At 43.5% G+C, this 12,298-nt stretch overlaps 1 protein-coding gene across 1 annotated transcript in view; it reads left to right on the forward strand.

Annotated features, from left to right (window-relative positions):
- The window catches only part of syne1b (spectrin repeat containing, nuclear envelope 1b), a 73,225-nt gene that overhangs the window by 28,731 nt on the left and 32,196 nt on the right, over nucleotides 1-12,298 (forward strand). Inside the window, exons 45-77 of the mRNA XM_047341617.1 lie at nucleotides 256-438; nucleotides 555-656; nucleotides 792-995; nucleotides 1,100-1,307; nucleotides 1,568-1,680; nucleotides 1,779-1,984; nucleotides 2,070-2,219; nucleotides 2,334-2,625; nucleotides 2,716-2,888; nucleotides 3,007-3,316; nucleotides 3,694-3,858; nucleotides 4,008-4,364; nucleotides 4,496-4,632; nucleotides 4,871-5,048; nucleotides 5,148-5,330; nucleotides 5,438-5,581; nucleotides 6,021-6,176; nucleotides 6,892-7,056; nucleotides 7,149-7,321; nucleotides 7,473-7,626; nucleotides 7,812-7,955; nucleotides 8,141-8,305; nucleotides 8,440-8,757; nucleotides 8,913-9,068; nucleotides 9,274-9,444; nucleotides 9,549-9,875; nucleotides 9,970-10,122; nucleotides 10,215-10,382; nucleotides 10,465-10,641; nucleotides 10,758-10,904; nucleotides 10,985-11,110; nucleotides 11,378-11,554; nucleotides 11,790-12,055. Of these exons, the coding sequence (XP_047197573.1) occupies nucleotides 256-438; nucleotides 555-656; nucleotides 792-995; nucleotides 1,100-1,307; nucleotides 1,568-1,680; nucleotides 1,779-1,984; nucleotides 2,070-2,219; nucleotides 2,334-2,625; nucleotides 2,716-2,888; nucleotides 3,007-3,316; nucleotides 3,694-3,858; nucleotides 4,008-4,364; nucleotides 4,496-4,632; nucleotides 4,871-5,048; nucleotides 5,148-5,330; nucleotides 5,438-5,581; nucleotides 6,021-6,176; nucleotides 6,892-7,056; nucleotides 7,149-7,321; nucleotides 7,473-7,626; nucleotides 7,812-7,955; nucleotides 8,141-8,305; nucleotides 8,440-8,757; nucleotides 8,913-9,068; nucleotides 9,274-9,444; nucleotides 9,549-9,875; nucleotides 9,970-10,122; nucleotides 10,215-10,382; nucleotides 10,465-10,641; nucleotides 10,758-10,904; nucleotides 10,985-11,110; nucleotides 11,378-11,554; nucleotides 11,790-12,055 (6,248 nt within the window). The remainder of the gene's footprint in view (nucleotides 1-255; nucleotides 439-554; nucleotides 657-791; nucleotides 996-1,099; nucleotides 1,308-1,567; nucleotides 1,681-1,778; nucleotides 1,985-2,069; nucleotides 2,220-2,333; nucleotides 2,626-2,715; nucleotides 2,889-3,006; nucleotides 3,317-3,693; nucleotides 3,859-4,007; nucleotides 4,365-4,495; nucleotides 4,633-4,870; nucleotides 5,049-5,147; nucleotides 5,331-5,437; nucleotides 5,582-6,020; nucleotides 6,177-6,891; nucleotides 7,057-7,148; nucleotides 7,322-7,472; nucleotides 7,627-7,811; nucleotides 7,956-8,140; nucleotides 8,306-8,439; nucleotides 8,758-8,912; nucleotides 9,069-9,273; nucleotides 9,445-9,548; nucleotides 9,876-9,969; nucleotides 10,123-10,214; nucleotides 10,383-10,464; nucleotides 10,642-10,757; nucleotides 10,905-10,984; nucleotides 11,111-11,377; nucleotides 11,555-11,789; nucleotides 12,056-12,298) is intronic.

Here is a 12,298-nt window from a genome sequence, read left to right on the forward strand (position 1 = left end):
ATCTTTTAACGTATATCCTCTGAAATTGTCATGTTGCTTCATATTCTCACACCAAATGTTGTAAAAATGTTTGGATACTCTCACAAGTTCAAATGACCACACTTCTGTCCACACCACATGTTAAAGTAAATTCAGAATAAAAATAATCTAAATTGCCATGTCTATAAATATTTCTAAATCAAACAGCAACACAACATAGATTTTAGTAAACTTGCAACACAGAGTAAGCATTTGTGACTTGAATCCTCTCCTCAGGTGTCTGAGAAAATAGAAGACAACATTGATCGCCTGAGTCAGAGTTTGGCTCTGTGGGATGAAGTGCGTAAAATCAGCGAGGATATTGAGAGCTGGACAAGCAGCTGTGGGATTGAACTGAACGAAAGCCTGAACAACCTCAACGACAGTCAGAAGTTGATGGAAAGGCTCTCGATGTTACAGGTATGAGTTCAGATTTGATACTAGAACCTCAGTGGTTATCTTAGAGATAAAACAAAACAAAACAAAAACAAGAAAACAACTCAGAAGACTGTCCATGTTTTTTGATACATCCACAGGCGGAAATGGGTGAGAAGGAGCAGAAACTTGAAACGCTGCAGAGCAAAGTGTCAGAGCTGAAGAAGTCCAGTCAAAGCCAAGAGACTCCTGCTAAATTACAGGTATTCATTATGAATATAATCTTGTAATTATTTGTTTTTAATGATTATTCTTTATTTCACAATAGATGCAACAATTACACTCATTGGCCATAATGCATATGAGTCACCCACAAAACTTTGACTCTACCTCTTCAGGTGCTAGAGAATGACCTGCGGAAGAAGATCAGCACTGTTCAGAAGCTGCATGAGCAGGCCCGAGGAAACCTCATGGACTTCAGTTTCCAAAGGAAACAGTTAGAGGACTACATCTCACAGATGTCTGCTTGGCTGAAAAGTATGGAGGATTCTCTGGTTTCTTCTCCTGCTGGATCAGATCCTGAGGATATCTGCAGAGTGAAGGTACATTGTTACTCATAATCAGCCCTGCTTTTCTTATAAATATCAGAGATGAGAATTGAATGAAGCAAATCAACTTTTAAAAAATATTTTGTATGTTTTTGAAGGACCTTCAGAAAGAGCTGCAAAATCAACAGGGGAGCATTGACTCCACCAGGGAGAGCCTCAACACCCTGTGCAGAAAATATCCCTCCGAAGAACTGGCTGGTCTGGGTTCAGCACTCACTGATCTCATCAAGACTTATGAGTCTGTGAACCAGCTTTCTGCCAGAACGCTGGCATCACTGCAGAACTGTCTTCAGCAGCAGTTCAATGGTGAGAAATCTGAAAAACAAATGAAGAAAATGCGTAATTTCAAGTAGTAATTTGATGCGGATGTAGTTTCAAATGTTTCAACAGTGTATTTATATATTCTACAATATTTCACAAGTAACGTCTGGCTTCATATTCCTTTTCCTCTCTTAGATTTTTAAAGGGAGGATATGTATTTATAATGAGTGTACATTTCTTTGTTTTCTATTGCTTCTGTTTGAGTCTACACCACATTTTATTTTTATTTTTACTTTGCTCCTCAGACCTGGTTCAGGAGTTTCATCGCTGGCTTTCAGAGCAGAGGGAGATAGTGAAAGAATGCTCTGACCGATCTGGAGACACTCAAATCGTGGAACGCAAACTACAGAAACTAAAGGTAAAGCTAGTTGCCTAAGTGCTTGGAATAGCTGGAGTTCAGTACTTGAAACCATACAAGACCATTCAAAGCTAAAAGTGATTTGGATTATTTGTCAGGGCGCCATGGATCGTGTGGAGGAGGGTGAGGTCCGTCTTACACAGGTCTGTGAGGAAGGAGAGAAGCTCCTGCTCCATCTTCCCAAAGCCAGTGCTGGGCAGGTCCAGCAGCACCTTTCCTCCATCCAGCAGGACTGGGACAGCTTTGTGGAGCAGTGCAGACAGAACCAACAGATCCTGGAGGACAGTGCTTCCCTCATGAAGGGGTAAAACACTCACACATGAACCGGTTCTGTAAAACGCTTTGTAAACCCTCCATTTATAAATATGCTATTTTTTTATTCCGTGTAGATTTGAGGGTCGCCTTAAGAAACTGAGGTGGTGGTTGGAACATATGGAAAAGAGGATGACCACGGATTTGATGGAAGCCAAGCAGCGTGGTCCGGAAAAAGCTGTTCTCGAGCAAGTGGAGGAATATCAGCAGGAGGTGCTCAAAGAAAGGTGCTTCTACTTTGAGTGTTTGCTAAGGAATTAAAATAGGCCTTTTATGATTAAGTCTGATTTCCCTGTTCATACATCAAATCAAATTTAAAGATTTGGCTTCTTTCCATTCAGGGATTCATTTGAGCGCTTAGGTCAGGAGGGCCAGGCACTAAACGAAGGTGGGCGAGGTGACGGTAGTGAGACGAGGGTGTCAGCTCAGCTGCAGTCACAGCACCAGGCCTTGCTGAGGCGTGTGAGAGAGCGGTTACGCAGCTGCCAGCTCACTTTACAGGAGCAACAAGCCTTTGAAGAGACGCTGCAGGCGACCTGGAACTGGCTTAATGGGGTCCAGGAGCGCCTGGCTTCACTGAACAGCACAGTTGGCAATAAAGAGACCCTGGAGAAAAGGCTTGGTCTTGTACAGGTCAGTGAATAATGTATTAAGGCATTAAAACTGTGAAATGTTAGTTTTTTGTCTCTATTTGCTGTAAAAAACGTTTTTCTGTAAATGCAGGATATCCTACTAATGAAAGGTGAAGGTGAGGTGAAGCTGAACATGACAGTAGGAAAAGGAGAACAGGTACTGAAGCACAACAGAATGGAGGGACAGGAGGCCATTTGTTCACAACTCCAGAGCCTGAAGGATGCCTGGGCCAATATGTTGATGACTTCAATGAGCTGCCACAGGTAGGAAATGTGTCTTCTTCTGGTGTCCTGAAATCTGTTATGGGACGGGGATTATTAACAGGGACAGCAGAGTTCACCCAGAGTAACATGTTTAATAATATCTTATCATTGTCTGCAGTCGTCTGGAGTGGACCGTGGCCCAGTGGACCAGCTTTCAGGAAAATAAGGGCCAGATGCAGCAGTGGATGGAGTCAGTAGAGCAGGAGGTGGGGATGACTCTGCCTCAGCAGCCTGGCCTCAAAGAGAAGTCCGCTTTGCTCGAACGCCTCAGAGCCATCCAGGCTGATGTGGACGCTCACGCCGGAGCACTGTCACGCCTAGCAGACAAGGCGGTGGAGATGCACGAGAAAACTGGCGACCAGACCTTTGGGCCAGAATCGAGGGCAGAGCTCAACGCACATTTCGCTGATATCGCAGCTGTTGTCAAGGTGATCTAGATACAGGCATAAGTTAATTTGCAAATACCTGCTGAACCCTATGATTAATTAAGGAAAACAGGACCAGGCACAAAGAATCTGCAGATGGGAGACATTAAAGAACGCCCTCACAGGGCAGATACTTAGTGTCGTGGGGCAGTTTTGTGGCAAGGTGGAATAAATTGCCCCAATTAGAGACTGTTATATATTATACAACGTGGGCCAATATAGTAGTATATTAAATAGTAAAATGAATGCTCAAAAATGTAAAGGTTACAAACTCCCATCAAATTCATTTTGGCTCAAATACAATTTTACACATTCATAAATACACAGTACCTCATTCTTATCCAGTACTTAGTGTTTATGTCTTTTTTTTGTCACCAAAGGGTAAAGTGCAGTCCATGCAAAACGTTGTGTCTGAGCATGAGCAGTATCTTGATGCTGTGAGAGACTTCAATGACTGGCTCGTCTCAGCTAAAGAGGAACTGCAGCGCTGGTCGGACCTGTCAGGAAACTCAGTCTCTGTTAAAAGAAAGCTGTCCAAGGTCCAGGTAAGAAACTTCAAGTGATTCTACTTCTGAAAAATCATCTGTTTGTAGCAAATAAGTGCAAACAAAAAAACCTGCTTTTGAGATAGCACTATTACGAACTCATAACTTTTTTGTGTGGCAGAAGTTACAAAAAAATTTTCCCTTTCCAGGAGTTGCTCGACTCCAAGCAGCGCGGCAGAGAGAGGCTGAACCGGGTTCAAAGATGTGGGGCAGTGGCGAGAGATCACACTGGCTCAGGGGGCTACGAGGCTATGGAGCGAGAGGAAGCAGCCTTGGTGTCATCATGGGAACAGTGGGAGCGTGGAGCGCTGCAGACGCGGGCCAGTCTGGAGACCGCCCTCTCCCAGATAGCCAGCTCTGAACAAGAGTTCAACAGCCTGTCGGCACAGCTGGAGCATGACCTGCGGGACTTCAGCCGTCAGCTGCAAGAATGGCGTCTACGGTTGGCCAGTGTAGGGGGAACGAATGATGGAGAAGAGGCTGTTAAAAGGTGGCAGATGGCAAAGGTTGGTCTCTGCTTAGTTTAGCTACAATAGTAAGACAAGAGTTAGTGGAAGTGAACTATAAAATAAAATGTTGGTGTTATTTCATTTCTTTGTCGTCAATAATCACTTCATGTGATCTGCTTTCCATCCAGGACACTTTGGAGGAACTTGTCAAAGCTGAGCCAGTGTCTGATAGTCTGAAGACTCTGCTCAATGATCTGTGCCGGTTCTCCAGAGATATGGGAGCTCAGTCTGAGAGAGTGTCTGCTCTCATTAAGGAATACAACAGGTGAGAAGTGACATTATGAAGTACATAGTGCTAAATGCAAAAATGATAACCACACGATGAAAACTACCATCTGAGACTGATTCATAATTTAGGTTGTTTTGGGTTGTGTTGCAGGGTAAAAGTATTTCTATTTTCCTGATCACACTTAGATAAATGAATGGAGCCCTTAATTCATTAATAATAATATTTGCTGTATGAAGACAAAATTACTTTTTTTTCCCTTCTGTCTTGTTCCAAGTCTGAGTCTCTTAGCGTCCAGGGAGTGCCTGAACAAAGAGAAGCTGCTGGACCAAGGTTTCCGATCAGCCTTCAGAGAGTTCCAGCAGTGGTTGGTCAATGCCAAAATCAATACGGCCAAGTGCTTTGACGTGCCTCAAAATCTCAACGAGGCCTCATCGAGCTTGCAGAAGATTCAGGTGAAGAACTCAAAGTCAACGACCTGAAACCGACTTACACTCACTTCTGGTTTTATACTGCATGCTTGAGTGTCCTCGTCCGCCTCTCTCTCTTCTCAGGAATTTCTAAGTGACAGAGAGCAAGGTCAGTCAAAGCTGAATGCTGTGGTTGTGAACGGTGAGCTCATCTCGAGCATCGCAGGAAAAGACAAAGTTGATGCAGTTCGGGCCAAAATGAACACTGCCAGAGACGACTGGAAAAACATGATGTCTAACCTGCACAACAGAGAAGCGAACCTACAAGTAAGCAACTGAACATGTTGGGCCATATTGCCATTCCCATTATAGAAACCTGCAGTGTATAAATATATTAGAAATCTTAACCATGTATATTGTCCTGTGTGTTTCAGAACCTTTTGTCTCAGATGAAGGATTTTGAGGCCTGTGCTGAGCCCCTTCAGGACTGTCTGAATGCGACAGACCTGGCTGTTCAGGAGAGCAGCACGAGGCTTCACGATCTCACAGCCAAGAAGTCAGAGCTTCACAAGCTACAGGTAACGATGTCCAAAACTCCACTGGTCTTCAAAACGCTCCTCATGTTCAAAACAGACATGTGCCGCAACCATTCAAACCATCAATCAACCATTCCATTCCAAATCCCTTCTACGCTTCTGTTACTGTGTTTTAGCCTCTGAAGCACTGCCAAGAACTTATGCTAACTGCCAGTAGCTTGCTGTGCCATCTTTCTGCTGCTTTTTGCTATTCTCATATCTTCTTAATCCAGTTCATTTTTTAGAAATTGTCTATCAGCTATTTCCAGGGGCCTTGATGGCACGTCATGACCGCCGACAGTAACACCGGCCAAATATTCCATTCTCTTTTCTTTTCGCCATGTTGCCATCGCTAACCCCACAGTCTGTTTCTGACGTCGACTGTCTTATATCTCTGTGTGTGCTTGCTTGCCTCTTTGATAACCTGCTTGTGCTCTTCCAGTCTGTGCTTGAGGAGTTAGCCTCTCACGAGGTTCAGCTGAACAGGCTGAAAGAGAAGGCCCAGCTGCTGTGGGATGAACAGGCGGCCGGCAAGGGTTTTGTGCACCGTGTCTCGCAACTCTCTGCTCAGTACCTTGCTTTAACCAACCTGACCAAGGTACAGTAATGCTTTCCAATCTGCCTGTGCACTGGGGCTTTTCTGGGGGTAGGGCTGGAGAGGAGACAGAGGCACTAGACTGGATTGAGCTCTGATTTAACATTGTTTTAAGGTGGAGAACAGCAAAGGTACTAACTCAACATATTTAAAAACAGGGCCTGACCGATGTGGACTTTTGTTGCCATTGCTGATAATGATATTAGGGATTAAAACATTTCTGATACCGATATATTAGCCAATATCTATTTAATGAGGCAACGATTCCTAAGAGGTCATTATCAAACCCTTATGACATAGAAATGAATGATAAACTTTATTATAAATAACTATAACTTGAACTAAGAAAATAAACAATGTTTTTATGTAAAATCTAAACTTGAATGCATATTTTTTCTGTATTGTTTATTCTGTAAAATGGTTTTCATATTGGCACATTCTGACAAACATAAAGGCCGATAGAAATATGTCTGTAAAAGCCTCATATCGGCAGATTTTTATTGGACAACAGATAAATAAGTCGGCTCTAATTATAAACTCATGTCTTTCTTTTGTTACTGTAAGTCTTACACATTTGAAACAAGGGAATCTGTTGCATTACAAGAAAACTGTTTGTCTCTAATAAATTATGTCTGTAATCTGTGCAATCATCAGGTTGAGCCGACTGTGAATTCCATCTTTAAAACCCATTGTGATAATGTTCGGATTATGTTTGCAGGAGAAGGCGTCTCGGATCGATCGAATAGTCACTGAGCACCAGCTCTTCTCTCAAGGGTTAAAGGAGCTTCAGAACTGGGTGTCTGACACCAGCCACATGCTGCAGACTTACTGTGCCCCCACTGCTGACAAAAACGTTCTTGATAGCAGGATGATCAAGCTGGAGGTAGAACAAGTCACTGGCAGTTTTCAAATTTTAGAGTCATCACCATTAATAGCTAGTTTAGGTTACTGATGAACCTGTGATTGCTGCACCAGGCCTTGCTGACCGCTCGTCAGGAAAAGGAGATCCAGCTAAAGATGCTGATCACAAGAGGAGAGTCCGTTCAGAGGAACACGTCAGCTGAGGGAGTTCCTGTGGTCCAAAAACAAATACAGGAGCTAAAAGACTCCTGGGATGCTCTGCTCTCCGCTTCGATTCAGTGCAAAAGGTTTGTTGTCTACCACAAGTTAAACACTTAAAACGTGTTTCAAATATCCTTATGGTAGCTTCATAGCTAGTGTCCACAAAATATTATTTATTGTAACAAATGATCGTATCATTGTCTGACTTTGCCGTACTGGACTTTTTAAAATTGACAGTCAGCTGGAGGGTTCCCTGTCTCAGTGGACCAGTTATCAGGAGGATGTACGACAGTTTGTGGCCTGGGTTGAAGGCGTGGAGGAGAGTCTTGACCCCTCTGATAAACAGTGTCCAGAGATGAGAGACAAAACTACTAATCTGAGCAGGTCCAAGGTACTGTAATCTTCTGTTTTATGTATTATTTACAAAGACCTAAATATGAATTTTATAGTCTTTTTGATACTAAATGCACTAATATTTACATGTGATAAAAATGAGTTGTGAGGGTTTGTGAAATCTTAATTTGAATTTATGCACAGTTGATTGATGAAGTTACTCAACCTTTCCTGCTCTTTTAGTTGCTGCATGAAGAAGTTCTGAGCCACAGCAGCCTCCTGGACACAATCACTGCAAAGAGTGCCAGTATTGCTGAGAACTATGTAGCTCAAATGGAGCTCCAAGATCTGCAAGAGCGCTACAACACCATCAAAGACAATGCCATGGTAACAAGGAGCAGAATTAACAAAACGTCCGGCAGTGGATCTGAATTTAAACTCATTTCAGCTTCAGTATTTTCTGATTGTTTACATTTCTGAAACTCTTTATATATACTGTTTGCATACCTGTGCAAAAACATTTACAAAATATATCAGTTACAATTGAATCCTTATCCTCACCGTTTCCTCAGAGGGCAGTAGGCAAAGCAGAGGAGCTGGTGAAATCCCACCAGGAGTATCAGCGGGGTCTTCATGCGTTTGAGGACTGGCTGGAAGAAGAACAAGAGAAGCTTGGCTGCTACACTCAGCTGGAGGGGGATGTTGATATGCTGGAGGAGACTCTACAGAAGCTGCAGGTTTGAAAACGATCTGTGTAGGAATGTTGTAAATGATACTAATATTAAAATGTATTTCTATTACCCATGCATGGCCTGAAATACTGCTCTACATAATAATATATATAATAATATTTTAACTTGTGTTACTCCAGGAACTGCAGCTGCACTGTACAGAGGGCCAGGCTCTGCTGAACACAATACTGGTGAGTCGAGAACTGGTCATTCCTTTGGGACTCCCTCAGACTGAAGACCGAGCGCTAGAGACCCTGCAGCAGGAGTGGAGGTTGTACCAAGGCCGGCTGGCCGACACCCGGGCTCAGCTCAACAGTGCTCTGGCCAAACTGCGGCAGATGGAACAGAAGTTCCATCATCTTGACAGCTGGTTAAAGGGCATGGAGACCAAAGCACAACTGCGTAGCCATCGGAGGTCTGACCTCACCACTAAAGATGCTCAGCTCCAGCTGATAAAGGTTGGTGATAAACATTGTGCAAATCTGCATAATTATGTTCATTTTGCATTTTTATCATCCAGTTCCCTCAATTTTCAATGTTGTTGCATGACATTTTCCGAAAGTATAGGAAAAATGTGATTTAATTGTCTCATGAATAATGCTTATGTCATCAGAGCTGGCAAGAGGAGGTGCTGGTTTATCAAGAGGAGATGGAGGGCCTCAGTCTTCTGGCTCAGCAGGTTCTTGATGAAACTCACATAAGCAGCCGGATCAGCACCAGAGCCACTCAGATCACAGCCCGTTACCATGCTCTACTTCTGCATTTACTGGTAACGCCTCCTTGAACACAGTTCACAGAATGACAGTAACACACAGCTGTGTATATTGATTATACTTGTACAGTAGTTGAATACATGCTTGTTGATATGTTTGTCTTGGCTTCTTTAAACATATTGAAATGGTCTCTACTGTTTAAAATCTTTTATTAAATCTCAGTGAAAAAGCTTTGCTTTATCATCTACCTCTGTTTTACAGGAGACGATCAAACAGCTGCACAAGGAAGTGTCTTGCATTGAAGAGGCACAGTGTGTTTTCAGGACATTCTCAGACTGGCTCAGCGCAGCTCAGAACAACTTCAGCACTGTGGCTATAAGTGTTGACGTAGTTGACCGATTCGCCATGGAGAGAAAGATGAAGAAACTAGAGGTACTCTCATATGACTTTTGTATATTATTATCTAACCATTCATAGTTGTAGACTCCTAAATATTTTAAATGCTAAAGCTTAATACAAGCCCATGTGTCTTTCAGGCTCTCCAGCTTGACATGGAGCAGGGTCACAATTACCTCAAGACAATGAGGGAGAAGACGGAGCGAGCCATGGCGTTCTTGGAGGAGCATGAAGCAGAGCAGCTAAAGGAGGAGGTGGACACGCACCTCTTCCAACTCGAGGAGTTGATGACAGCTCTGCGCACAGAGCACAGCTCACTAGAGAAATGTATCTCGCTCTCTAAAGATTTTATGGATAAATACAAGGGCCAGGCCCAGTGGGTGATGGAGACCAAGAACCTTCTAGCATCAAGTGTAGAGCCTAAAGCTGAGCTCTACCAGAAGAAGGCTCAGCTAGCAAAGTACAAGGTAACTTAGCATTGGTTCGTGCATTTCTCTTGAAAACACAGTGGTAATAGTGAATTTTTCACTGCAGTATTTTGTTCCTTTTTCATATTTGCAGACGATCCAGCAGACAGTGCAGTCCCATGAGTCAGCAGTGAAATCTGTCATTGAGAAAGGAGAGGCCCTGCTCGACACAGTCCACGACCCAACTATAAGTGACAACATGAAAAAGTTGCAGGCTGACTACCAAGACATCTGCTTGGCAACAAAGGTGTGTTACTGCATACTGTTAATCTGTTTCTGCAATTTTTGTGTTTGAAATTACCAGTAGATAATATCACATTCCTTTCTGTTGTGGTTCAGACACAGGTCCAAAATCTTGTGGAGTGGGTCAAGGAGCACGAGGATTACAACAGCGAGTTGCAAGAGGCTGAGAAATGGCTTTTACAGATGTCCAGTAGGCTCGTCACTTTTGACTCCATGCAGACCGGCAGTATGGAGATGGCCACTCAGCAACTTGCCCGGCAAAAGGTGACATTTTGTGTCCCAGTCGTACACATTCCTTACTGCTCGTGATCGGTTATTTTTTAAATACCTGAGTGTTCTTTTTCAGGCAATCATGGAGGAGATTGCCAGTTTTGAGGAGCGTCTCACAAGCTTGAAGCAGAAAGGAGAGGGTCTTGTTGCCAGCTGTACAGACCAAGTTCAAGCTAAGATCAGTCAACAAGTCCAGGCTCACCAGCAGGGAACCAGAGATAGCTACTCTGCCATTTGCAGCACTGCACAACGTGTGAGTAAAACAAGTCGACAAACACATGTCCATCCATTCGATCATTTTCAGAAAAACCTGGCTATTTGTTTTATGATAGAAAGATATTTAAGGTCTTACCTCACCTTGTTCTACAGGTGTATCAGAGTCTAGACCGGGAGTTGCAGAAACATGTCAACCATCAGGACACTCTCCAGCAGTGCCAGACCTGGCTCTCCGCAGTGCAGGAAGAGCTCCATCTGAACGATCAGGGACCGTCCGGCCTGCAGGAGGCTCTGAAGCAGGTCAATGACACACTCCTGGAATACAATGACAGCAACAAGTTGTTGTAATTTATTAACATTCATAATTTGTGCGTACACAGGCGAAGCACTACAGGGCCCTTCAGGAGCAGGCCAGCACTTACCTGGACTTGGTGTGTTCTGTGTGTGACCTGTCTGACGATGCTGTGAGAGTGACAGCTGCTGAGGTCCAGCAGGTCAAACTCACGGTCAGTTATTGTTACCTCCCTGTCCATTGTGCAACATAAAACACCCACTGTACGGATCTACTATCATAATATTTACTCATAAACACGGGTTTTTAATACATCATTTTTGGTTATATGTTGACATATTACACATTGATAGATAAAGACATAGTGTATGTTGACAAATGAATGCTGGACCATATAGCAGGCCATGCATTGTGATCTGTATCCATGAATACATAATCCTGCAAATATTCACTGCAGGGTGGCATAAATATGTTTTTGCAGATAGAGGAAAGGATGTCCAGTGCACAGGAGCTGTCAGAGGGTTGGAGAGAGATCAAGGAACAGAAACAAGATCTAACCAGCCTGTTCCAGGACATGGAGCAGCAGCTCCTCAGCCTCTCCAGGCGACCCGCAGAGCTGGAGACCAAGATAGCACAAAACATGCTGTCACAAGCCAAGGTAGGAAACCGTGTCACAACCACTGAGCCCCTGACAGGGCACACAAAGGAGAACTGTTTCTTAGTCATCCTCATTAAACATCTTACTTGCTTATTAAAACATGATTCTGTTGGTGACTGTGATATCACAATCTAATGGCACATTCTGGCATGGGTTGTGTGGGGATTAAAGAGACATCTGTTTTCCTATTTGGGTGTGTTTGTGGTAACCACTCGGTATATTGCTTGTCACACAGGACTGCAGCCAGCAACTGCAGTCCAAACAGAATATCCTGACCAAGATGACAGAAACTGTGAGCAGATTGACTGGTGGCCAGGAGTCTCCAGAGCATGCAGAGCTGCACCGTCTGAGCCATTCCTGGCTTGAGCTCTGTAACCAGGCCAACAAGCTGGAGAGCCAGAGGGAGGAGGATCTGCAGAGGTCTAAAGAATATCATGACTGTATCTCTGCGGTGGAGGCACTGTTCGAACAGGTGTCCAAAGAGTGGGACAACCTGGCCAGGTGTGTTTGTAATCATTTTCCATCACGTATTGCTTGTTTCTTGACAAGACTAAAGCCAAAAAGTATCTTCTTCCGTTACCTCATAGTCTTTTGAAAGGAAATGTATCTAAGATGTCACTGAAAATATCTCTGCAAATCCATTTGTTCAACTATGTAAATGTTGGGAAATTAATTAAGTTAATTTTTTTCATTGTAAAGATAAAATCTGTAATTGTTATTCTTCATCTTTTCTTTTTCACTCAG

This window comes from Hippoglossus stenolepis, chromosome 10, assembly GCF_022539355.2.
Source record: "Hippoglossus stenolepis isolate QCI-W04-F060 chromosome 10, HSTE1.2, whole genome shotgun sequence".
Classification (NCBI taxonomy): domain Eukaryota; kingdom Metazoa; phylum Chordata; class Actinopteri; order Pleuronectiformes; family Pleuronectidae; genus Hippoglossus; species Hippoglossus stenolepis.